This window comes from Mauremys mutica, chromosome 11 (genome assembly GCF_020497125.1).
Source record: "Mauremys mutica isolate MM-2020 ecotype Southern chromosome 11, ASM2049712v1, whole genome shotgun sequence".
Lineage (NCBI taxonomy): Eukaryota > Metazoa > Chordata > Testudines > Geoemydidae > Mauremys > Mauremys mutica.
The window spans coordinates 55106365-55132877 of NC_059082.1; the positions used below are offsets into that span (position 1 = coordinate 55106365).

Consider the following 26513-nt stretch of genomic DNA (forward strand, 5'->3'; position numbering starts at 1 on the left):
ATATTTGGTATCTTTGGTGTCTTAGAACGCTGCAATCTGGGATGTCCTCAGTGAATCCAGTACAAGGCAGCAGACTCCATGGGAGCTAAAAACAACTTTTTTTAAAAACTAGTATTTAGTTCTGTGCTAAACCTTCTGCACAGCCAAATTAGTGGAGCCATTCAGCATGTGTTTCTTTGGTTAACTCAGGTTGCTTTTGCAAGTTACTGTTAAAAAGTTTGGTCCTAGTATTTTGTAAACTATACTTGTAAAGCAAGGGAGTGTTGTGCTGCTTTTGGCATTTCAAAGAATTCTCAGAATGCCAGAAAAGAGGGAAGCTATTGGCTCCTACAGATAATGACTAACATGAGACCCAAAAACAGAGCTCAGAGAACTTGTAATGCACTTGAAGAGCTGAGTTACCAAAATCTCCCAAATCCCAGTTTTCATTGTATTGTGACTTTGTACATTATTGGTCATTGTAAGGAAAAAACATGTACTTAAAGATTCAAACAATTGGAGTTACTGGAATATTGTGTTCAGTTCTGGAGTCCACTTCAAATGGATGTTGAAAAATTGGAGAATGTCCAGAAAAGAGCCACCAGAATGATGTGAACTCTGGAAAACATGCCTTTCAAATACTTAAGGAGCTCAATGTAAGTAGCTTATTGGTCATGGTGTAGAAGTACCTACATATGGAGAAGATTTTGGATAGTAGAGGTTCTTTAATCTAGCAGACCTGATGAAAGTGCTCTTTCTGTGCTTATGCATCTGCATTCAAATGTGCAGAGGTGGCTCCGTTTTAAATCTGCTAGCTGTGACAAAGTCCTTTTCTGAAATTACACTTGAGTCTAAGGGTACGTCCATACTACCCGCCGGATCGGCGGGTAGCAATCAACTTCTTGGAGTTCGATATATCGCGTCTCATCTAGACGCGATATATCGAACTCCGAACGCGCTCCCGTCGACTCCGGAACTCCATCACCGCGAACGGCGGTGGCGGAGTCGACGGGGGAGCCGCAGACTTCGATCCCGCGCCGTGAGGATGGGTAAGTAGTTCGAACTAAGGTAGTTCGACTTCAGCTACGCTATTCGCGTAGCTGAAGTTGCGTACCTTAGTTCGACCCCCCCCCCCCCCAGTGTAGACCAGGCCTAATTCTTCCTTTGCCTAAGTCCTTCTCTGGCTCCCAAAATAATCAGTATTTTTCACATTAATCACATTTTTCACAACTTTCCTCTCACATGCTAATGGAAGGAAAGAGATAAGCTCTTGTCTACAGCTGAAGAACTGATACAATGGCTAGACTGATCCCCATCCGCAGAAATAATAGCTTATAGCAACAAGTGACTTCTTCCATCAAATTACTGCATGTGCTATTAATGTACGAAATGTTTTCAAATTGTTTCCTGAAATGCACTAACTTTACTTCCTTCAAATATAAAGTCATACAAATGCCTTCTGTTTTGCATTTTTGTCTTGAAATATGATGGCCGGATAGCTCCAGTTTTCAGATCTATATCTTTCAATAGATTGTGACTCTGATTCTTCTTTTTCCCCTTATGCCATCATCTGGGGTCAAGTCGTTGAGCAAACATGCACTATCTTAGTGCTGCCATGGACAGCCGAAGATCACCTGCTTACGTCCCTAATCTTCTTTGATGCAATCCATCCATCACTTCCTCAGCTTTCCACGGGGTCTGTTTACTACCATACTGTCATCCCATTCAATCTTCGTCTGTTCCTCTTTATTCATCCTCTGCATGTGTCTGAACCAGGGAAGTCACACTTCCTGGATTTTGTCAGCCATATCAGACTTTGACTGCCATCCGAATGCTTTCATTTTGAAATCTGTCACTTTGTTTAACTCCTTTTATAGTGCAAAGACATCTTACCTTGAACAGCTGTAGGCATTGAATCTGCTGCCTCTTCACCACCCATGTTTCTGCACCATACAGCATTGCTGGGTGCACTGTTGTTCTATAAAGTTGGGCTTTGTCTCAGAGGCATATGCTTGTTGTGCACAACACTTGAGATGTTGTTCCAGCACTCCCCACTCTGGACTGTGTCTCATTCAAGCTCACTGTTGAGGTACTTCAACTGGTCAATTTGTTTAGTCGTACTTCATTAATCTCTATATCCAGTTTCCCTGTGGCATCTCTACTGACCCACATGACCCCCTAATTTTACTCATGTTTATTTTTGTCTGATGCCTGCTTAGCTGGTCATACCACTGGTTTACTATTTTCCCTAAGTCACCTTTTAAGGATGCCCTTATTACTACATCATCTGCAAATAGCAGCTTTTCACCTTTTCCCGTTGTCACCAGTTTTTGAACAGATAGTGTGAACAGCTCAGATTGGACAGACACAGTGAACTAGCCTACTGCTTTTCCTCAGTTAATTCTGTTCTTTTCAAAGTATATACTTTACATTTTCCTTTAAATGACAAACCAGTGTGATACCTTTAATTGCACTCCAGTGAACATAACTCCGTTATAATCAAACCTTTGAGCTGGGGAAAAAAATCAAATCTGCATTTAGCAGGAAAATTTTTAATTGGAGCATGAGACAAGTTGCCAATATTTTTATAGATCAGTACATAATACAAGTGCTCCTAAAGTGGAAAGAGGATAGTATTTACTTCATTAGGTTTTAGCAGTAGCAATCCTCACTGTTGGCGTTAGCTTCACCAAGAGATTTGGTGAGGCTGTGAAATAATTGTGTTTGTGGTCACAAATTAGAATAACTTGATTTTGAAGATTAGATTTGCTTTGTAATTTTATCATTACTGCAGAGAGAGTTAAGGTGGTTTAGGTGTCTGAATGCTGTATTTCCATACCTTAACATAATTGGATTTTAAAAAAATTTAGACTTATCTCTTGAATTTCCTGGGTTTGTTAATGCTTGTTTTTGAGAAAATTACAGTATTCTTGTGATGCTTTCACCCACAGTTACTGGTATATACTCTCAGCCTGAAATCTATTTTAATATAGCTTAGTCTGGGATTTCATCTCCTTTTCAGAAGCAACTGGAGTAGCAAAAATACTTGCATTGTATTGTTAGTCACCTTCTCTCGGGAAGCTATCTAGTAGGATCAGTCACCTAGAAAAACAAACTTTGCCTGACAAATATCTCCGCTTGCTTCCTCCTAGCCTTCGACTATTCCCCTCTACCCAAATAACCCAGTTAAAACACCTCTCCTCTCCAAAGTGGTGAGCCACATAAAGTAGATCCTGTTTATACAAGAATTTTGGGAAGTACCCCAAAAAACTTATTACAGTATCAGAGAGAGAGCTCTGGGGGGAAAAAACATTTTTGGGGCATCTACATAAAACTCAAATTGTTAAGAATAAACCCCCAAGAATGAAATGAATGAAAATCTGAAAAACAGGAACTCTGTTTACCCTATCTGGCATAAACTATACCAGTGTAAGCACTTTTATACCAATATAACTGTATCTAGAGTGAGAAATTTTTTGTCAGTTTAACCATTCTGGTATGGTTACATTTGCAAAAATGTAAGTGTAGAAAAGGCCTAAATTTCTGGCATAATAGAATTCTGTGCACCAGACTGGAAGTCAGGAATTCCTTTCCAGCTATTACCAAGCTGATTCAGCTGGGACAACCAGCACATTCAAGGATTGCTGTGTCAGCAACAGGCTTTTGCACAAAAAAAAAAAAAAGTTGGCTCTCAAAACCTTGTAGCATTAAGCAACTACAGCAGCATGTTCCTTCCAGAGGGAAATCCACAACTGTCTGCTGAGCTGAGGAGTCTGATACAGATAAGGCAATGCTAGTACTGTAGTACCAGGAAACCAGCACCCTCTCTCTCTGCTCCTCATACTCCTTTACCCTTCACCACATGGAGCTCAGTCCTCTTGCCCCATACCTGCTGCTTCAGTCTTTGGTTCAATAGTGAGAGCTATAAAAACCCATGAGAATGTCTCCCCAGCTGTTGGGAGCATTCTCCCTATATCAAGGTTGTCGGTCTCTTGTATGTACCTTTTGTTAATATACCTATTTTAACAGCTCAAACTTGTTAAAGTAAGATACTGCTGAGCTGTGCTATAACAGCGAGTTATGGTGATGAGGTTACTGTGGCAGGCCCTTCCCTCCTGATTATAGGAACCAACTCCTATATGCACTCCCTTGTTAGCATTTCCAGTGAGACTCTCTCACCTTCAGAAGTGCATATCTTTTCCTCCCTACTTCCTGACCGGCACCTGCTCCCCTCTGATAACTCCTCCATATACTCCCTCTCTTTCCTTTTGTTAAGCACCTACCTGGTACCCCTTGCATGTATTCTTAGGTGCTTCACTGAAGGGAGGCCCCTGGCTTTCCATCCATCCTTTTAGACACCCATCCCATGATTCCACTTCTCCGTTCTTTTGTGACACTTCTCCCATTTGTAGGGTGCCCCTGGTTTTCTTTGCTGTAAAGTGTCCAGCAGGAGGCTGAGTTATCTTTCCAGTAGAATCCGAGTTGACATTTTGATCTCAGGTACAGCTTTTAACATGCATGGTATAAGGCAGCCATGACTTTATCTGGCCAAATTTTCAATTGTACCATCCACCTTTGGAAACATACCCTTTATTTTTATTCTTGAGAGAGAAGCATTTCTATTTGCTCTGTCCACTGGTATCTGGGAGCCAGTGCAGGAGCATCTGCTGCCATAGTGTACGAATAGCTGCAATTGAGAGCAGAGTCAGTAAGTGCCTCCTCTGTTTTCTGCATCAAATGGAGGGCTTCATGTCCTCTGCCACAAAACCCTTGTCATCTTACTCATTTTAAGGCTTTGATTGGTGACTGGTCCTGGCTATGAAATAAGCCAGGGATGGAACTGGCTGGAACTGGCTCTGCCACTGCTGTGAATCTGGCCCATCTCATATGGGGAGATGTGTTTATTCGGCAATAGCAGCAGTTCCATGTGCAAGACCATCCAAAGGGCCACAAATGGGCATAAAATCCTCAGTGTCCTATGTCTCATCTCTAATCTCTGAGCTACACTGCCAGTGCCTCACAAGTTGACAACAAGGAGGGTTTGTGCCATATGATGCTGTGTGCAACTTTAAACAACACAGATGGGTTTTTGTAAACACCAGTAACAATCTGTTCCAGGAAACACAATTAAGGAATCTCTTCCTCTGAAATCAGTGCTAGTTTTTCTGCAATTTCTAGGTAAGAATATGCTAGGTAAGCATTAATTATAAAATTTGCACCAGCAATGCCCTTACCATAGGCTTGCTTTTACTCTTGCATGTAAGTTATCTCTACTGTACAGAAGTTTAACCCTTAATAGTCCATCTTCATTTTTAATATTGTCACTTTTGTGTATCTTGTGTTACTTTGCCTGGTTTATTCTTTTGCTGTATTTTTTGTTTTGTTTTTGTTTTGTGTTTATGCCCATGTTCCCATTTCAGAGAGCAATGTCCTCTAACTGATGAGCAATTGGTTTCAGGGTAAGAGCAAACATTCTAAACAATCACATCTGTCTAGAATGGCTTTCTTTTCTCACCATCCTTTAATTGTGCTTTGTTTCTGATTTCCATTTTACACTGAACGCTGAGTTAATTTGAACTCTATATTAAATCACAGTGTCCGTAGGAATTGTATTGCCAAGGTTTCTTGCTAGGTGATTTGAAAAGGTCCTATTAACACTACAGGTAGCACAAAAACATATTGAGTGGGTGGATCCATACTATCCTTTCTATGAGTATAGGAAAGTAGGCAATCCTGCAAGAATCCACGCCTGTGTCAATGAAGGTGCTGCAGTGCCCCCAGAAAGCTCCATGGGAATTGGGTCTGGGGTCATATATCACCAAACACACATTTCATCTTAGTATTAATTACCAAACCCTAAATCAACTTCTTTTTGACTAGCAGTTGATCACTTAGAAGTATAGTCCAATGCGTAAAGTTATTTAATTCCATGATAGCCTTACTGTATTAGTCACTGCACTGTGTAAGGAAGGACAACTAGCCATTGGGCTCGTGTCACAAAGTATTTCAAAGAGGGCCCTTTTACATGTGCCCCACTTTGAATTAATGTGTCCTTCCTAAGAATCATTTTTAAGCTTCCACAATTTTGATACAAAGAAATTAAAATAATTAGATTAGCGAAGGGAGAGATGGCTTTGAGAGCGCTTTGAGTGTGTCAGAGTGACAAGAAAGTGGAAATTGTACACACTGGGGAGAGGCTCCTTCCAACCTGGAAGAGAATAATATCTGGAGGCTGGAACAGAGTCTGAAGAAGCTGGCTTGGAGTAAGAGGGAATAAATTCCAAGGTCTCCTCACAGACAGCTGCAAGTAGTCAGAGCAGGAGCGATGCAAAATAGTCTGGCACTCTCTTAGCTGCATAGCCACTATGCACAGGAACCTGAGATTGCTCCCTCAAGAGCTGCAGCTGTATTGTATGCAGTTTTCTTCTGCCTTGACCAAACAATAGCAGAGGAAAGCTAAGAATCTTTCTCCCTACTCATTTGAACACCTGGCATAAGTCAGTCATGGTATAGAATCTCTTCTTGGGCTCAGATGGCTGTGTCTGTTTGAGGGTGTCTTCCACTCCACCAAAAGAAAATAAAAATAAAACTACTGTTGCTACCACTGGTTCAGTTCCACAGGTGATAGCAATAGTGGCAGCCAGCAAATGTTAGTGCTCCCAGCATTAACCGCTCTATTGTCTACTGTTGATACCACTGATGGAGTTGAACTGGTGGTAGCAGTCGTGAGAGATTTCTGGTTTAAAAAAAGCCCAAACCCTAGTGTAGCCAAGGCCTTTAGTTTCTATGGTTCGATCCTGCTTGTTCTGTGCCCTGGTACAATAAGGGTTTGCTCCCCTTTAGAAATCACAGGGCTTTACATGGTTGCACAAGTACTCGATCTGTCATTGCCTAGGAGTGGAATCTCATCAACTTCAAACAAAACTTTAGGGCTCTGTCAGTTGAAGTATCAATCCCCATTGACTTTACAAACATAAATAAAATTCCAAAAATGTTAATATAAATAGTAATTATAGCATTTTGGAGCCCCAGTCCTGGATCTGGAGCCCACTGTGTTGTTCATACAAACCAGTCCAGGCTGGAATAATAAAAACTGATAAACCCCTCAGTCCACTTTCTCTGTAAAAGCCCAAGGAAATAGATTAGCTATGCAGTGTGTCATCAGGGTTAACAAATCCAGTTTGTGTGACTAAGGGGGAGTGGGATCCAGAGTCAAAGACCCCTCATTCCCTTGAAGAGGCCCTGCTACAATACCAGACTCCTTTCCGTGGAACCAGAGGGCTGTGTATCTCAGGTGCTTCAGCTGATCACATCTGTGCTGGTCTCTCAGAGAGAGAAAGATTTGTCTCTCGGGTAGGCAGTTGCAAACCATTGAGGGCTTTATAGTTGAAACCAGGTGCTTGACCTCCACCTGGAAGCCAACCAGAAGCCAGTGCAGATTACAGTGTATTCTGCACCAACTTTACCTTCTGAATGGCCTGGTTGTGTAGATCCATGTTGAGCATGTTGTAGCTTAATCCTGAAGTGACAAAAGCCAGTATGGTGGGTCGGGGCCCCACAGTCAAGACTTTTCTCTCCAAGGACAGATAGAAAAAATTCCCACTCATCAGCACCTAGTCCTTTCTGCTCCCAAATTTGCCGTCCCTTGTGGCCCAGCCCACTTCAGGATTCTCCCCAGTCCAGTGTGAACCACCTAATTAACACAGACTAGTGATGCAGGAGTTTTTTCACAAATGGGCACCTGGAGCTGTAACCTTGTGTTTGTTTTTAACAGAAACTGTTTTTGGGGGAGCTCGTTCTAGTCAGTTTAAGGAAACTACAGTTTTTTCCTTATTGAATTCATATGTGTAGTTGAACATACTGGTAAATGCACTAGCCATGAAACGATGGTTCAGCTGGCTTTGAGGCACCTGGATTAATGCATCTCCTTATGCCCATATCCCAGCTGCATTCAGGAGGAAACTGTCTCCTATAAGCTGCAATACTGTCTGTAATGAGTAGTTATGGGGTTTGAAAATGCAGTGCACACTTGCTCCCTCCAGAAGTGCAAGGGCCATCATGACCCTAGCACACCTCATGTCCAGCAGTGCAAGGGTACTCCCAAATCTCATAGCCAGAGCCATTGGGTCAGCATAGACCTTTAATAAAACCAGGAATATTCTGCATACTAATAAAAAGGAATTACCAGTGTGCTAACTGAAAGGCAATACAGCTGCCTGTGCATGGGTGAATGTGTATATATTATATGGCTGTACATTTTTCTCTTAATTCCTTTAATAACTCACCAAAACTAGACCAGAAAGCTTTCTTAAATGAGTAGCTTCCTTGAGCACTTGCTGACAAGAGATAAAGGGAGTGCAGCACACACCCGTGGTCCGCCCTTTTCCTTAACAGCGTTATCTGGGATACTTGCATTGGGAAGGGGGATGGGGGGACATGCACGCATGCACACAAGCAGATGTAAGTACAGGAACTTAAATATCTCAGTTAATTTTGTTAAACTCTCCCCAGAGGGTCAGTTTAAATTTTTTCACTTTGGTTGCAGCTGGGCTGCTTCAAAGAGGGCAGTTGAGGAAAGACTATACAGTAATAAAACAATAAAGTTTGTACAGTCTCTTAACTGGGGGGAAAAGTTTCCTACAATTGCAAAATGAAATCTGTTTTACTTTGGTCTGAGCTCCTCTGTCTCAGACAACATGGTAATGGATACGATACAAGAACCTAAATAGATTAGAATGGTGTAAGATCACCCACAGCACTGTCAATGGGGTTCCTTCTAATGGCTTTTTATGGCAGGGGTTTTCAGACTTTTTCATGATGAACATCATGCCTTTACAGTGAGATTCTCTTGTGGACACTTGCCCCCACATTCATGGACCACGTCCTCCCTACTCAGAGTACCATTAGATTCCAGTGCCAAGAGCAGCGATTGTTTACATTGAGAAGTTTTATTAGGAAAGGGCGTAGTGTATTGTTACTTCTTTTAATGCAATTGACTAGCTGGGATGAGGGGAGCCAGTACCATGTGACCAGCCAGCTGTCTGCAGACCACCAGTGGTCTGTTGATCTCAGTCTCTCTCTCATGGCAATACATTTGAATCTGACTACTGGATTTAGAAGAGATGGGACACACAGTGGGAAGAAGTTTTTTATTAAAATCCAACAACCCGCCCCCCCCCCACACACACACTTGGGTAGTTAAAGTTGAACTTTATCTGCTTGAGTGAAGATTATTTTGATATCTACCTGCTTAGTCAGTTCATTAACCTGCAGCTAAATCCAGGCAATGACTAACTTGAGCGGGTTTTATCTTTTTGAAAGCAGATGACATCTAATCTTTCCCAGAGCATGTAATTAAATAAGCATGAACTTTCATTCTTTGCTTTTGATGCTTCTCATTTTATTATTCTGGTGATCGGAGAGACATAATCTTATGGAATTATTAATTTTCATAATTGGATGCATTCAAGGTGATCCAGTTTAAATATGTAATTTAAAACCCTCTTAAAGCTCACACAAATGAAATAAATCTGTATTTCAGTTTGGGGTGTGGTTTTTAGGGTGTGATTTTTTTGTTATCATAATAACTTGTTTCTACTTTTGAAGATTTTCAGATGTCATCCTGGCAACAATTTTAGCTACCAAATCAGATATGTGTGGCAAAAAATTTGAGCTGAAGATTGATAATGTCCGTTTTGTTGGCCATCCTACCTTGCTGCAGCATGCTCTTGGACAGGTACGGTAAGAGAGCTGTTGGGGCACTGGGAAACATTTTTCTCCTGAGAACTGATATGGACAGAACAGCAAAAGAGTTATGAAATTTGGAATTCAAAATGTACAGCATTGCTTTGAAACTCTGTTTTATGCCTGTGGTTTTTGAAAGCTTTTGTCTTTGCTTATTTGCTGATGTTAATGCCAAATATGTTGTGTCTACTTTGGAAATTTTTCACAAAAAACTTCCCAGTGGCTCAAACACAGGTGCAACTGAATCAGTGTTAATATTAAATAGAGACCCTAGTGACGATCTGGCTCCAGTGGACCATATCTGTGTTTACCACTGTGCTATCCATGCCATGCCATGACTTTTTGGCAGATTTAACAAAACATAATGGTAAAAATTCTGGAAGCCACCTGAGCCGTGTCAACTCTGTGGCTCCCGCCAGTGCTAAGGCTGGTTTGTCAGGTTATGGTTTAGAACAGGGGTTCTCAAGCTCTTTCTTTCTGAGACCTCCCCAGCATGCTATTAACTCCATGCCCACCTGTGCTACAATAACTGTTTTTCTGCATATAAAAGCCAGGGCCAGAGTTAGGGAGTAGCAAGGAGGGGAACTACCTGGGGCCACATACCACAGGGACCCCTGCAAAGCTATATTGCTCAGGCTTTGGCTTCAGCCCCGGGTGGCAGGGCCCTGGGCTTCAGCCCTGTGTGGCAGGGCTTTGGCTTTCTGCCATGGGCCTGAGCGAGTCTAAAGCTGGCCCTGCTTGGCGGACCCCCTGAAATCAGCTCGCGGACCCCTGGTTGGGAACCACTGGTTTAGAACATTTGTTTTTGAGGTAAGGGGTGGTGAAATTTCCCAGGGTCAGCAAGGCCATATAGGCACTTATGAATTAACATCTCAACTTAGAAGTGCTTCATGCTGAAATGGAGTAAACGTTCAGCCACACGGGCCATGGAAAGGGCTTCTGCATGAGTCTGGGGAATGATCTGCACTTTCCCTGTCCCATTTTATGATCTCACTAATAGTGCCTAAAAGTGAATTGGGCTCTGGGAATTTATGTGATCAGCAACGGTCTATCTTTTCTCAGTGTCTGTGTCTTGTTTACATTAATAGATTAATGTGGCTTTCAAAAATTTCTTACTGTCACTAACTGGTTATTCTTCACCAGCATTAGTAATGGTGGGGGAGTTAGTGTAAAACATACAGGCAATCTGTGGCTACTGCTTTTGGTTGAAGCACTATGTTTAATAGATTTACCCTGAGTAAGGTGAGAGACCATTGGGTAAACCTTTCAAAAGTGCATAAGTGGCTTGGGAGTCTAATTTCCATTTTCCAAAGTGATCTCAGCTCTCAGGAGCCTACATCTCACTGACCCTGTTTGACTCGTAAGTTTCTATGAGACCTTAGGTTCCTAAATGCAGACATCACATTTGAAAATGGAATGTAGGTTCCTAAGCCATCTAGGTGCTTTTGAAAATGTTACCTACTGTGCTCAGAACACCAGCAGCCCATGCGTGCTATGGCTCCCAACATTGCCATTGCTGGTGGAGTTGAACCCATATTCGTAGCAGTGACACGTTTTAAATAGAGTTCTTTAGTGCAGACAAGGCCTTATGACTTTAACCTTGAGGTATAACAGCAAACTGAGAGGCAGTATTTTGGAGGGAACGTCTAGGTGCGGTTTGCATTTATTTTTTCCAGAATCACTTTTAACCCTTTCCATCCATGCCACTAGAAATTGCTAAGCTGAGCCTGCTCATACTGCTGGCAGTTTTTCTCAGATGATCCTGGGGTGAATATTCAGTGGAGACAATGTCATGTAATGCAGTGAATGGCATTAACGTTCATTATACCATATGCCAGAGTGAACACTGTGTTGTCTAATAGTATCCGATTTGTGCATTTTCCAAGCCTGATCCTAAAGAGCCTGTTTATTAAGTTGTCAGTTGCCCAGTGTATTTGTAAATGTACTGGCTGAAAATTAAATTGAAAAGCTACCAGATTTGCACTTGCCTATTTGGGATGGAATGCTGCTCAAATTCTAGTAACTCTCATTCTAGTTACATAAAGAACATCTTGGTTTTCTATTTTTCTGAATAGAGTCACATCTGGGTAGTAGTAAAAGTTATTGAGACCTGTAAACATCTTTTTGTTGTTCTATAGAAATTCTATAGAACTATTCAACTGTGTAGATTTTATCACTCCTAAAGACCTTTGCATATTCATTAACACAATGTTCTAAACTGATGCAGAAATGGCAGCTAGCTCTGCTAGGTCATTCAGTTCTAAAGCTAGAATTCTCTTTTTGCAAAATTAGAAAGAGGCAAAAGTATTTCCTTCCAATCCCTTTCAATAAAAAGTAAATAAACAAAATTCTAAATTATAAAGTATCCACAACATTTCTGGCTTGGGTCTCATCAGATTTCATAAGCTGCAGTGGGTTAATACCCAGGGCACTAGAAGAAGTGGTGTTTGTGACTCATTAGCTATGCCCCAGAATGCAGTGTGAAAGCAATGTGCTGTTGCAAGATTCTTGTTCATGTTAGATCCTGGCCTTTTGTGGTTGTTAAAAATCATATGCCAGTCTTTTCACAGCAAGTAATTACTAAAGTAATTAATCCTGTGTCCCGGGTATGACTCCTGTTCGTTTAATGACATTCTGCCTCTTTAAACTCTCCCTATAGTTTAAATTGGTAAAGGTACTTTCTGTCTTTCTCTACTAGTTAGAGAACACTGTGAGATCTGACCCAGCAGCCTTTTGAAGTCAGTGGCAGCACTCCCTTTAACTTCAGTGGGAACAGGATTGGGCCCTAAGTTTGTAAATGCTTTGAGGCCTCTGAAAGGTGGTTAGAGAGAGGTTCCTATGGGAACCTTTAAGTTCCAAGAAACCCAATAACAAGGCTTGTTGTCAAAACTGCAGTGCAATGTGATTCCTCTCTCCTCCTGTTAACTAGAATCTCATTTGATCCTTTAGAAAACAGATGATTTCCTCTTTCCTTGTAGTTTATCTAGTTTTTTAAGAATACTGATATATGGTCCTGTTTGTTTCCCTGAACTGTGTGTTACTTGGGGCCCAAAGTCCATGGGAAGTGAGAGTTTTCCATACTTGTGAGGATTAGGCATAAGCATTATGGAGCTCTCTGGGAGTACAGACATGTTGCTTGGATCTCCTACTCCATCTTGTGGAGACACTTGGTTAGTGGAATAATCAAGATATAACAGCTCCTAATGAAGGAATTTCACCTGTTGTTCGAAAAAATAAAATCAAGCAAGACAAAACATCTATATAGTTTTTTATTAAATCTCAAAAGTCTTTTGTTGTGATGAGAATGGTTTTGGGGGAAAAGGTTTCCAAAATGCCATATGTAGGAGACAAATCTACTTTTGTTTTAGAACTGTACAATGTGTGTGCTTGAATATATGCATTTCTAAAACACATATTCTCTTCAGTCCTGACAAATGGAAATATTAAAAACATGATATAGTGAAGTACATTTTAGGAAGGGAAGGTCTGGGATTGTTTGGTTGACGACATCTAGAGGCTTTTACTTGTTATAAAAGAATGAATTTTTCATAAATTTAATTAACTATATGTAGAAATACAGTGGGTCCCTTTTGAAGGAATAATGTACAGGCAGCCAATGGTGAAATGCAACAGGAAACTAACCTAATAAGACTAGATCTGTTAAATCAAGACCATTTTTTTTTAGTAGTCGCATCTATGCTATTTTAAAACTGTCTGAAGTACTGCCTTCACTCATTAGATTTTTTTTTTAATATATATAATGTTTTGCAGGTATCCAAAACTGATCCATCACCAAAGAGAGAGATGCCCACCATGATTCTCTTTAATGTTGTATTTGCCTTAAGGGTAAGGACTGTTTTTACCCAAGAATGGATTATGTGTTGTTTTATAAGGACTGTTGATTCAGATTCCAGTAACATTTCAGTAACACACATTTACTGCCTTCTTTCACTATAAACCAGACTTTCTTAATTTGAAATATGTAAAAATGTAAAAACAGTACTGCACGTGACACTAAAGATGCACAGTTAAAATAAAGAAAGATCAAGCAATCATAGAAGTAAAAAGATGGAAGAGCCCTATCTGCTTTTGCAGCCAATCTCTCGGGCCAGGGAATGATTGTTTCCAGCAGGACATTTTCAGGACATTTTCTGTCATTCTTTTGCAGGTAAATGCAAAGGTTGAGGTCCTGCTTCATAGTGGATATCAGCTTTATTGCACACCCTGTATATTTTATGGTATACATTTAATAACATAGTAAAAGTATCCGTTTAACAAGAAACAAGAATGCAAAAGACTATGTAGGTGCAGCAAGGCCAATGCAACATTGCTGTAGAAACTGCAGCTGTTACGTATCCTGACTTTTAAGATGTTGTACAATTGTAATCTTGCATTATTGTTTACCTATTGATGATGTACAGACAAGAGAAAAGTTCCCTGCCTCAAAGAATTGAGCACTGTTATATTATTTAAAAGAGTAGCCCTAGATCCTACTGCTAGGGGCACAGGTATGTTTCTTCCAAGCACAGCATTGCTGCCTCTGAAATGTGGAGTCATTAATGCATTTACTGTTTAGCGATAGGCATTTCTGTAGTCCTCATTACCATAGTATTTGAGTGCTTCACAGAATTAAAAATACATCAAAGACACGTGCACTTAAAGAGCCATGCTGATTTCTTTATGCAGGTAGCAAGGGAGTGGACTGGGGATCCACTTGTTAGCAGGGCAATAGAGGGTGGGATGCTCCTTTCAATCCATAGAGCAGGGATCTTAACGGATGCACAGGGGCCTACTCTGTGCTTGTGTGCCGTGAAGTTTTCAGCACACTTGGTATGCTTGGAAATTTGAATATATATATGAGAACTAGTGATCTCTCAGTAAAAAGCATACTTTGTCAGGGAGTCGAGGGAATAAAGGGGCTAGAGGCCTGGCCAGGCCACAGGTGTGCTGAGCTTCAGTTCACGGTCTAAGTACCTATAGAATACACAATAAACAGCCTGCACTTGTAAACAGACCAGCTCTCCAGAAATGTGTGCTCTCAGATTTAATAATACTCCCTCCTCGGCATACTCAGGATGCAGTTTTTAAACATCCATAATGAATTTCCAAATGACCTTTTCTAAACACCACTGTGAACACACGCCTGTTTGTAATAAATGATTAGCAGGAATGTAGCTATTATATTTTGCAGTGAAATTTTTCCACATACACACAGAACTCAAAAACAGCTGAAAGAGACTGTCCTCAAAGTAGAACCAATAATAAAAAGAAACCACATCAGGCACAGTCCAGGCTTGGAAAATTTCAGCCCAAGAGGATAATTTTTCAAAACTTAGGAATGAGTGGAAACTGATATATGAAAACTGTTTTGCAATCTTAAGTATAGCATATACTGAGTAATTCAAATTCTGAAGCAAAGGCAAAGCAAAATTTCTTTGGCTCTGTCATTTACAGTGACTAATACATGACAATCAGCAGATACACTTAGAAATGGAGGGATAATTAACGCACCTATCCCAAGAATCAAAGCACCAAGTTTAGGCTTATATTTTTAGATGGAAATGGGACTTGGGAGTCCCCTTTCTGTCCCTAACACAGCTTTCTGAAATTAGTCCGGTTGTGTGTCTTTTGCTGCATCAGAGGTTTGTGGTTTCATCTGAACCTGGCCTTTTGCTGAAAGTGTTGTTTGGTTTGATGACCAAAATGTGTTCTTGCTCTTCTTGTCACATTCAGGAGAAATTCCAGGTATGGGGGAGAAGGGCCTTGAATTTCTGTAGGGAAATTACTAGCCCTCTTATAAGTCCCGTAGTGACATTTCAGAATAGCATTCTTTGGAGTCCTAAGTCATGCTGCAGAGTTTTTGAGACGGGGACCCCGGTGGACAATATTTAGGGCTATTTCCTTGAACCTGATAACATCTCCAAAGTGGTATCTTTCTATTCGTGTGAGCCAGGGGAAGGAAGGCACCAGACAGCTGTTGGGTCTCGAGTTCAAAGTGACAGGTAGTGTGTAGAGTTATTAGGCTATAGACTTGTACTGAGTCTCTCATAAGTCACAAAACCTTTTTTGTCTTTCTCTTCTGGTCAAGCTTGCTATATTGTAATTATTTACACAGTGGGGCCCATATTTAGCCCATGCATTCTGGGAGTAGGTTTGCTCAGAACCACTCATTCTAATTTTAACATTGCTGTACAATTGCTTTAGCATAAAAGCTGCCATATGTGAGATCAGCATTTGATTTCCCAGCTCTGGCTTTCCCTTCCCAACCCATAAGCCTGAGTGCTGTAGAGGTAGCACATTGTTTTGTGTGCGTCTGTAATGCACGAATATGAGCTAAGAAGCCTTCTAGGAAGGATTAAGGGAGTTATACCTGAGGGAAATAATCCTTTTTAAAGCAATTGGTTGTGATACGACTTCTGTTTGGGACTGTGGAGTTCATGTCCTGGCCATGGTGGCCAAAAGCAGAAATGGAGAAGAGCTTCCCACCCCTTCCTCTTCCCCCCCCCCCCCCCCAGTTGTTAGAAGTACTGTCAGCGAAACAAAGGTTTTTCTGTTATACTAATGTGTCCTTTGCTGTTGGCTTTTTTGTGATGACTAAGTTCTCCCTCACTAGGGGGACAGGGTTTTCTGCTTGAGTTTCACAGAGTTAATAGAGAGATGGAATTATCCCAGAATTGAATTCAGAAACTCGAAAACGTATAAACATCATTCTGAAGGTATTTTATGTTGAAAACATTGCTTATTCATTCACATGCTCTGTGCAGCAACTTGGTGATTTGCAGTGAAGCCATTGACTTTGGTGTAGCTTGTATTTCTCTAGAATCTAATTTCTAATGGGCCTCTTACAGGGAACAAAAGCAGAAATTCTGGTTTTGTAATTCAGTTGGAGTTTACTTTGCCATCTTTTTAAGCAGCACTGCATTGTATTTACCAAAATGACATTCTCTTCATAAAGAACTGTCTGTGGAACATACTGCATGTAAAGCAAATGGAATTTTGCTAACATAGAGTTACTGCTGCAGATGATTTCTCCAAGTTGAGGGTGGAGGTACTCTAAGATAAAGATGAGTCCATCTGCAGCAGACAGACAGAACAGGCTAAGACCCAAATGTTATAATCAGCAGTGATCCTGCTGTGCTAAGTTTCAGCCCTACCAACGTGTTGTGACTCAGCAAAAATGTTGGCCTGTAAAAATGTTGACTCATGGTTTTCTAGTTTAGATGTCAGGTTATCTGCTGCCTAAACCTTAAATTCCTTTAAATGTCTTAACAGACATAAAACAGCTGCTTACTGCACCCTTCCTGGCTTAGAGCCAGTGAGCCCCACCTTATCAGCTGTCTGTGGCCGATAGGCTTTGCAGCATTTTCATTCTAGAGGGACACCTACAAATGGAATGTTTTAAATAAGCAATATTTTTTTAGAAGTGTGGAAACCTAAATCCAATTTCATTTTCTTTGGGATTAAGTGTCAAAACACCTTATTAGTTCTCTAGTGATTAGCATAAAATGTTGAAAATTTTAATGCCAAAAGCCCAGTCATAATGCGTAAGGTCTGAATATTGGGGCATGTGTTTTCACTATGTAGCTCTACCTAAAGTCAGAGCATCTGCATGATTCTTTGTCCCTATTCCTGTGTATGACCAGGCTTTGATTCAGGTGAAGAGAATTAAAATAATGGTGGCTATGTGATTTTGCAGTCGGTGTAAATAAGCTACCAAAGGTTTGACAAAAATGAGTAAAACACCAGTGCTCCAGTGTGGAGAGTTTGGCTTGTGGTAAAAGCTATGTCATCCTTCTACTTCCAGTGCTTTTGTATTGGAATGTATTGATATTTTAAATTTTTCAGTAGTCTGAAGTTTTCCTCTACAGAACAGACCGTCAGAGCGTTAATCTTTCTTTTAGTAAAAGGTCCAGTAACAAATGGGAAGATACACAAGTAAAATGAGTAATCGTGCCCTAGGTTATGTTAGTTGTTTTGTACATGCCAACTTGGAGATCCCTCCTCATTGTTTTCATGACTACTTCTTGGCCTAGTTATGTGTGTTTGACTTGCTTTAGTTATGAATCTCTGTCCTTCAGCTTTACTACTGTGTGAGCCAGAGAAATCTTTCTTTTGACAATCGCCAGGGAGGCTGACCTCCAACCTAACTATTAAAGATAATTCATTATCTTTAATGAAAATTTAAAAAATAATTTGTCCAACAGTGCAACACTCATGTTGAATCTAGTTTCATTTGTGTTTGATAGCTACTGAATTAATGACCAGGTCTGTTCCTGTATTGCCTGTAGGCCAACGCAGATCCATCGGTGATCAACTGTTTACACAACCTCTCTCGTCGAATTGCCATAGTTCTGCAGCATGAGGAGCGTCGTTGTCAGTACCTGACCAGAGAGGCCAAGCTGATCCTAGCCATTCAGGATGAAGTGTCTGCCATGTCAGAAAGTGAGTTCTGAGCTCAGGGTAATGGGGAGCTTATTTACCGAAGGGAACTTTCAACACGAGAGAGTCAATTACTGGCCAATTTAATGAGTAATCCACTTAAGTGCAGATTACCATGGTTTGAGAATATTAGTGTTGTACCTATGTCTAGTAACAGCTAGGCAGTAGCAGGTATCCAGGAAGCTGGGTAACAAAGTGACTTAGTGAGCAAACCTTTCACATCTGGAGCCTTGAGTTTCCAACCTGATTGGGGGTAATGGGCAAAATCAGGGTCTCGTCTAAGTCCATTTTTGTACATGTATAAAGGCTGTCTCTTTACTGCTTGGCATAACTTCCAGGTTCTGCTTGAGAGAAGTTACTCAGAATGTAATTTCCAGTTTATAGTGCATTTAAACAAACGAGCAAGAAAGAATGAGACTAGTTCCAGTTTTGGAATGGAGTTGTTTAAAAAAGGAATACTACTACAGTGTAAAATGTTATCCTTTAAAGTTTACATAATTTATTACAATAATTGGATCCCATTGTTAAAACCAAATAAAAAATGGGGCAAATCTTTGAGAGAGGTGCTTTCATTTTTGGAGGATGGTGGTATGCTTGAAGTCAGCTACAATATTATGTGCCAGTTACTAACCCAGCAGCCAATGAAACCCTGCTCCTGAGCTGTGGTAGTATGTGCCCAAGTGTGTATTCCCACAAAGTAGGGGTTGTACTGGAAAACCCACAGAGACCTTTTGCTATAATAATCTTTCTGATTCTCACTGTGATTCAATCAGAGAGACAACGTAGATGAGGTAATATCTTTTATTGGACCAACTTCTGTTGGTCAGAGTCAAGCTTTCAAGCATATGCAGAGCTCTTTTTTAAAGATATTACCTCACCCACCTTGTCTCTCTAATATCCTGGGACTGACTTGGCTACAACAATGCTGCATACTGTGTATGATTCAGTTGGACACATGGGCCTTCTCAGGCCTTATCTCTGCTTTTCCCTTCCCCTTATAGTCCCTGAGGTGACCTACTCTAATCTCAAGCCCTTGAGGCACTGTTATGGTTCTTTTCTCTGTAATTCCTGCTCAAGACTCCCATGTGTATCCGACCTTTTGAAAGAGCTCTCTTACTGCAGAATTTCCTGTGCTTGTCATTTTGTTTTGTTCATTTGTTTTTTAAGAAAACAAAACCCAAACCCTTTTGTGTGTTAAAGGAAGATGTTTCCTTGCAGAGCTGAGAAGAGGTCTGTCACTCTTTTCTGGAGAGGTTTATTATTGCCATTTTGTGCCATGTAGTTATAAACTCAGTATAAAATTGTTGCTGAAAATGCTAATGCTGAAAGCCCAATCATAATGCAGCAAGATCTCAGCATTGGTGCATGTGTTTGCACTATGTGGCTTTGCCTACAGTCAGAGCTTGTGCATGATTCTTTGTCATGATTCCTATGCAAGGTGAGGTTTGGATTCAGGTGAAGAGAATTAAAATCCGGTGGTGGCTGCATGAACTGCAGCTGAAGTAAGCTATCATGGTTGACATAGCTGGTAAAGCCTCTAACGAACACTAACCAGTCTGTCAGAGCCCACAGTTGGCATTTGCAAAGGAGCTTTAGTTTTAGTCTGATATTTTTGAAACACAAATAAAACAGTGAAAACTGCAGGTTGCAGGAGACTAAAGTATTTACCTGAGACAGCTTTTCTGGTATCCCCAGATATCTTGGTGTAGCTGTTCTTTTGAGTATAAACAAAGGGCACTCTGTGAATGGGGCCAGTTTGAATGGGGTTCTGTGGCTTTTATCATTCTGACTGCCTTTGACTCCACTTTGCCTTATCGTCTCTGAGGTCACCTGTGTTGCATATAGATCCCTGCTCTACAAGTGAAATAGCTCAGCTGCTTTTGTGACTAGCTCCGCTCCTGTCATTCACTAGGGAGGGAGTACAAGTGATACAGCTTTGGCCTCTGGTGCATTTGCTATCCAGATGTGGGAAAGCCTTCAGGTAATCTCAAATCCAGGTTTCCCATTCTGTGACCCTGTATGCCAAGCCCTCTAGCCAGCCTCAAGAGGGATCTTTCTATTTCGCATGTAGTTTCCATGACCAGTGTAGATAGTAACATGGCATTGTTTCAACCTGTAATGAAATGTGTCCCTTTTTAAGGTCACTTAGTAAAATTTTCAAAAGCACCTATGCCTCTGTGATACAGGAGGGCCAGGGAGCAGTGGGAGAATGGTCGAGGGGAAGTATATAAGCCCTAGGCCAGGAGTAGGCAACCTATGGCACGCGTGCCGAAGGCAGCACACAAGCTGATTTTTCAGTGGCACTCACACTGCCCGGGTCCTGGCCACCGGTCCGGGGGGCTCTGCATTTTAATTTAATTTTAAATGAAGCTTCTTAAACATTTAAAAAACCTTATTTACTTTACATACAACAATAGTTTAGTTACATATTATAGACTTCTAGAAAGAGACCTTCTAAAAACATTAAAATGTATTACTGGCACACAGAACCTTAAATTAGAGTGAGTAAATGAAGACTTGGCACACCACTTCTGAAAGGTTGCCAACCCCTGCCCTAGGCTAATTAAGGTGCAGTTCCCTGTTGACTAGGGAGGGTTGCCACAGATTAATTGGAGCACCTGTAGTCAATTAAGGCCCTGTTAGCAACCTAATAAACCCCCCTGCTTCAGGCAATTAGGGGAGAAGGAGGAAGGAGAGAGGACTGGAGCTTGGAGATGTGATGTGAGACTTGGAAGAGCAGAAAAACAGAGTAAGTGAGACCCTGCCCAGTGTTTAAGGACCAAAGGTACCCTACCCAAGGGGGAAGAGGGTAAGAACCCACGGGGGTTGAGAGGGGCTGGGGTTCAGAGTAAGGAGCAAATCCAGATCCCTCCCCTGCTTCCCTCCTTTACCACTTTCCTAGGCCACTAGTGGGGCCCTTGGTGCCCCAAGAGCAGGGGCAAGGGTTGGCATCTTAGCCCCATACCAAGAAAAGCGCAGGACCCACCATACTACATTGGCCATGTTGTCACAGTCTCATTTTCAAAAGTGACTTAGACACTTAGGAGCCTGTGGTCTCATTGAAAGTCAGTGGGATGTAGGCACTTTTGAAAGTGTTACTTGCTGTGTAATAACCTAAGAATCCCAATTCTGTTGAGAGTGAGCCAGTTGCATGAGCTGTTATAGTTAAAGTATGGAGTCAATTTCTGGAGCATTACTAATAAACCAGTATTAACCTATTAGGTGTGTTTGCACCTGGCTTTACTTTCACAGGGGCACAACATGTATTGTCCTGCTACAAGCATTAAAAACTAAAATTTAGAAGTAAAAACATAAAGAAGTAGTTGCTCCTCAGATTAGTGAAGATGCCCATATTGCATAAAGTTGGGATTCATGGGATTCAAAAAGAAGTTCATATTATTGTTCTTAATTAAAAAAAAAAACCACTGTGAAAGGTGAATGTGGATTAAACAGACTTGAATCTGTCACTGTCTAATCTTTCCACAGAATCTGCTATTACAATTGTGCAAAATTCAGATGACTGTCTGAAAGCAAAGTTTCTCTGCTTTGAAAACAGTTGAATGCTTTCTTGTTTTTAATCTTTCCATAGCAGCAGAAGGTCCACAATCACCTTTCCATCACATTCTACCCAAGTGCAAGCTGGCCAGAGACCTCAAGGAGGCTTATGACAGGTAAGAGGAATCCTCCTCATAGCCCATGCTATTCTGCTTCTTAGTGAAAAGTCTTCCACTGTATATTATCACTAGCTCATCTGATTTTATGTGTCTCTTCCCATTAGTGATTACTGGAGACACCAGTTCAGAGAGGAGGCTTGCCTCTATTTTTTGTATTGCATTTGATTCAGTCTCATCCAAGTCAGTGAACATGAACAGGTATAGAGCCCAGAAAGTGAGTGGCCCTTTGGGCTTTGAAGTTAAACCAGGTGGAGATTTGTAGCAATATGGAGTTTAGCTGTTGGAGTAAATCAGAAATATTATGGAGATCAAGTTGCTATCTTGGTCTCTCCAATAGGATATCCCAGGGATTATCTTCTTTGAGGCTTGATAGGAGTCTTTGTCATGGCTATAAGAATGGTGCTACTCTTCCTTGGCTGGAAAGAGGCCTAATGACAACTTATTTGCAAAGTATCCTATCAGCAGCTCTCCCAGCAAGTGCCCCAAACATACAATTTTATGCACTGCCCCATGTAACATAGTTCGCAGTTCCACAGGTTGCCCCCACCTCACTTGGTTACACTTTGCGTGCATGGAAGCCTGAATGAATGAGGCCATTAGCATCATGTAAACTGCAACCTGTCAAAGCCTGACCAGTTAATGGTTCTGGCTGGGATATCAAAGATGCCTAAAGGAGTTAGAAGCTCAATTCCTATTGAATCTCAGTGGGAGCAGGGCACCTATCTCCCTAGGGCTCCTCTTGAAAATTCCAGCCTGTGTGTCTTTCTGCTCTGACAGTCATGGCATAGCTAACCCCTTAATGCAGAGCTAAGGGCTGCATTTGGTGCACTAGCATGTGTTGGTGACAATAGCTACCACAGCAGGGGGAGACAGAACCCTGAACTGGGGGTCTTGGCAGATAAATAGAGCAGGAAGGTTGATTCAGTGTTTAGGGGCCAGGCTTCAATTCCTTGCTCTGCCACAGACTCCCTGGGTGACTTTGGTTAAGTCACTTCATCTCTATGGATCTAAAGTTCCCCATCTGCAGAAAGGGGGTAGTAGCACTTTTCTACCTCACAGGGTTGTTGTGAGGATAAATATATTAAAGACACATGATTAGATACTACTGTAATTGGGGTCAGAGAAGCATTTTAGATAGGAATGATTAACAATTTTCTATGTTAATCGCTTTTGATCTTTAAGCTTCTGGAAGAAATTCAGGCCCCTTTGAAAGAAGCTGCAGAATCTGGATTTGGTGTGAATCCTGTAAAACATACTCTGAGTTTTATTTGAAAACATTTTTCCTGGCCTGGATTTTGAATACCAAACTCTCACTCACTTCTTGTTTTTCTATCTTCCTTCTGGTTTGTTTATTTGTGACTCACTAAGGTTGCCACTGGATGATAGACTGTGGGGTCTGCCCAGTAATACAGTGACATCTAGTGGTTGAGAACAGTGACAGAGAATTTTGATTCTAGGACCAAAACTCATGGTAAGGACAGAAAATACATAGCAGCGGTGCCCACACAATTTCCCCAATGTATTAGCAGCTGCCTTCCACTGAGATAATGTACTGGGGCAGGGAGGTCTATCTGGGGGAGTAGGCCACTACCCCCCAGCCCTCATCCATGCTGTAATGGAAACTCTCCCACATTATTTCATTTCATGGAGCATTGCTCAATGGAATCTTGTCTTTAATTATTTTACCTGGCTTATTTCTGATTTGAAGGTGTTACTAGAGACTATTCCAGTTAAAGCTGGAATGAACTTGTTTGATGGTTTTCTCACCAAGTGCTGTTTGCTTTATATCTTTAGAGTCTGATTTTTGTGGCATTGTATTGGCATAACTGTACAATTAGAGTTGTTTACAACATATATGCTTTGTATCTGCTTAGTCTGAGGTGTGCAAAACAATTAAATAGCTATAAATCTTGATAGTAGCCAATTATTGTCTTAATTGTGTATGAATTTCTGGTAGTTTCCCTCCTGGGAAGCCCCATGGTGCAGTATATGGGGCACATGGGGTTGTGAAGTAGGTTCTGTTTCTGGTTCTGCCAGTGACTCACTTGGGCAAGTCACTCAAGCAAGTCAGAAACATCCACTGATTTTTGGATGCCCAATTTGAAACATCTTGGAACTGATTTTCAGCAGTGCCAAACCTCTGAGTTGACTTTAATTGGAGTTGTGGTGCTGTAGCTGAGAGGGATGCAATTGATTCAAAGTATTTTCCTACAAGGCGCTCCCCACTAGATGGCACTGGAGTATTTCAAGTCAGGTCTGACATATCCTTAGTGCTTCATTCTGTGTCATGAGAGGTATACATATCTGAACCTTTGTCACTGCTCAAAATGCATTGAATGCTCCTATCTTTTAAATTGCAGTATAAATGGTGTGGGCTGTCATGATTACAGGTAGTTATACCACTAGTTCCCATGAGAAGAGAACCTCAGAAAGCAGGGCTTTTTAATGATTAGTTTAAAAGATTTTAATGCATTTAGGATCCTCAGACATTTTCCACACAACTCTGCCTACAACGTGAACAAAAAGCAGTGGCTTGAATGCCAGAATACCTCAGATATAGCTCACTTCTAAGCTGCAAACATGCACCCATCGTAAAACCTAAACCCTCCCACTAGTCCAAATTTAGGTAACCAGACGGACTGTTTGCCATAGTTTAAACTGCAGCTGCAGAGAGCGTTTGCTAGGTTTACACTAGTCCACCATTCAGAGGTTTTGAACAAGAAAATATTATCTGTTTATTTAGAGGGGCTCTACTGTTCCACCTCTCTCCAGATAGGTTTCTCATACAAGAGCAACCACGCACTTTCAGCCTGACTGATTTCTTTTAGGGCAAGGGTGACAACCAAAGCAAGAATGAACTAAAATAGAGAAAATCTTCATGAGGGTGGTGTGTCTCTGTTAGCATTTTGTTTCAGCGTTGTCTTGCAAAATGTCCAATGTCCCCACAAGACAGTCAGGCTTTATAGAAATTTCAAGGTGGAATACAGAGCAAAAGTGATAGCCATTATTTAGATACATACACCACAAATGGGTTTTGAGACAGTGGGCTTATCTAGATGGCTAGTTTAGTGTGTGGCAGGTTGGAGTGTTTCAAAGCAGAGTAGATCAGCACACTTTTAGTGCATAGTAACAAGGTCCACATGGCCAGCTAGTATGTTGTAGATTTACAGCCCACCTTGCAGCACACTGACTAGTCATCTAGACAAGCTTATACACAAACTACTTCTACTGAAACATGGAGACCAGTTTGTGTACAAGAGGCTACTACAAGGTCAATAGAATTATGACATCACCACATGAATGTACTAACACAGTAACAGGCATACTGCATGGTAATGCTTGGTACAAAAGCTATAAATAACAGATAACAAGTAGTGTACATGCAAAGAGGGGTACGTCTTATTCAAGGCTCCAAATGGCTATTGCTTTGTATTTCAAAGAGAAGGCTACCAACACAAGCCTATACTCCCCTTCCTGCGGTACATCTTGAATAGCATCTAATAAGCATGTCTATAGGACACTCTGCTTATACATGAAGTGCTGTAAAAAGGTGAGTAGCTATAATTATCTGTATCTTGCATATGGAGAAACAGCGATGCAGAAGTTAAGGCCAAAATTTTCATAAGTATCTACCAATTTTGGATGCCTAGTTTGGGACATCTCAGACCTGATTTTCCACAAGTGCTGAGTGCCTGTGTTGAATTTTGAATTCGACAGCGGGGGCTTAGCACACACCCCTCTTGTCGGCGTGTTCCGTTGGCTAGCTTAGGCAGCTTTGCGACTAGCATGTTGGCTTTTGTGGATTGCATTCTTAGGTGTCTGTCCCTCCCTGTTCATTGTTCAGGGACCCTAAGCATCTAACTCATCTTTGTGGATCACAGTTTTTTTTTCTTGACACCTAAAAATTAGGCACTGTGACTGAGTTCCAGTGCCTAAGTCCTTTCGTGGATCCCACCCCTAATAATTTGTTCTGTGCAGTCCATTTTTATTTTCATGTTTCCTTTGAGCATTGTAAATAGTGTGAGTGAATGTTATATCCAGAATACCTTTTGACTGTGCTGTATTTTAAGAGTTCATTCTTGATGGCATGGTACCAAATATATGTCAATTATGGGTGAATCTGCTGGGTCTTCCTTAGCCAGGATAAACAAGTGTGTTTTAAATTCCATCCTTTAAGTCCAAGAAAAACCAGTTTGTTTGCAGTACTGTGGTGTAACTTTGGATGCCCTTTAAAGGCTGTTGACTGGATGTGGGATTGAGGAATGTGTGAGTGGAGTGGCTTCCAACTCTCAGTGGCTTCCATATCAAATTTGCTCAATTTACAAGTAATGGATTTTTCTAACAACAAGGTCTTCAAGTTTAGCCTGGGATCTGAGAGTAAAGCTGTGGTGTCTCTGCTGCTCAAATCATTACGAGTAATAATGATTCTGGGATGAGATCTTAGCTAATGAGTTTGATGATGCACAACTCAGCACAGAATCCTGTTCTGCTCCACTACTGCTGTGTTACGGAGTGGCAAGTAGCTGCACTCTAGCTAAACCTGCAACATAGCTTCAGTTTAAAGCTGACGTTTCAGACTTCTGCAAACGCTACATACAGTCAGATACATTTGAAAATTGTTATTCCACCCCAAGCCATACATTTGCTTATTTGGTAATTTAGGCTATTGTTTACACA

At 41.2% G+C, this 26513-nt stretch overlaps 1 protein-coding gene across 4 annotated transcripts in view; it reads left to right on the plus strand.

Annotated features, from left to right (window-relative positions):
* NPRL3 (NPR3 like, GATOR1 complex subunit) overlaps positions 1-26513 on the plus strand; it is a 115432-nt gene that overhangs the window by 6236 nt on the left and 82683 nt on the right. For 2 of the 4 annotated variants that reach the window (XM_044978988.1, XM_044978984.1), the window contains exons 3-7: positions 5400-5438; positions 9586-9715; positions 13495-13569; positions 18012-18165; positions 21752-21833. In XM_044978988.1, coding sequence (XP_044834923.1) covers positions 5400-5438; positions 9586-9715; positions 13495-13569; positions 18012-18165; positions 21752-21833 — 480 coding nt within the window. The remainder of the gene's footprint in view (positions 1-5399; positions 5439-9585; positions 9716-13494; positions 13570-18011; positions 18166-21751; positions 21834-26513) is intronic. The other 2 variants (XM_044978986.1, XM_044978987.1) reach the window with 1 other exon arrangement.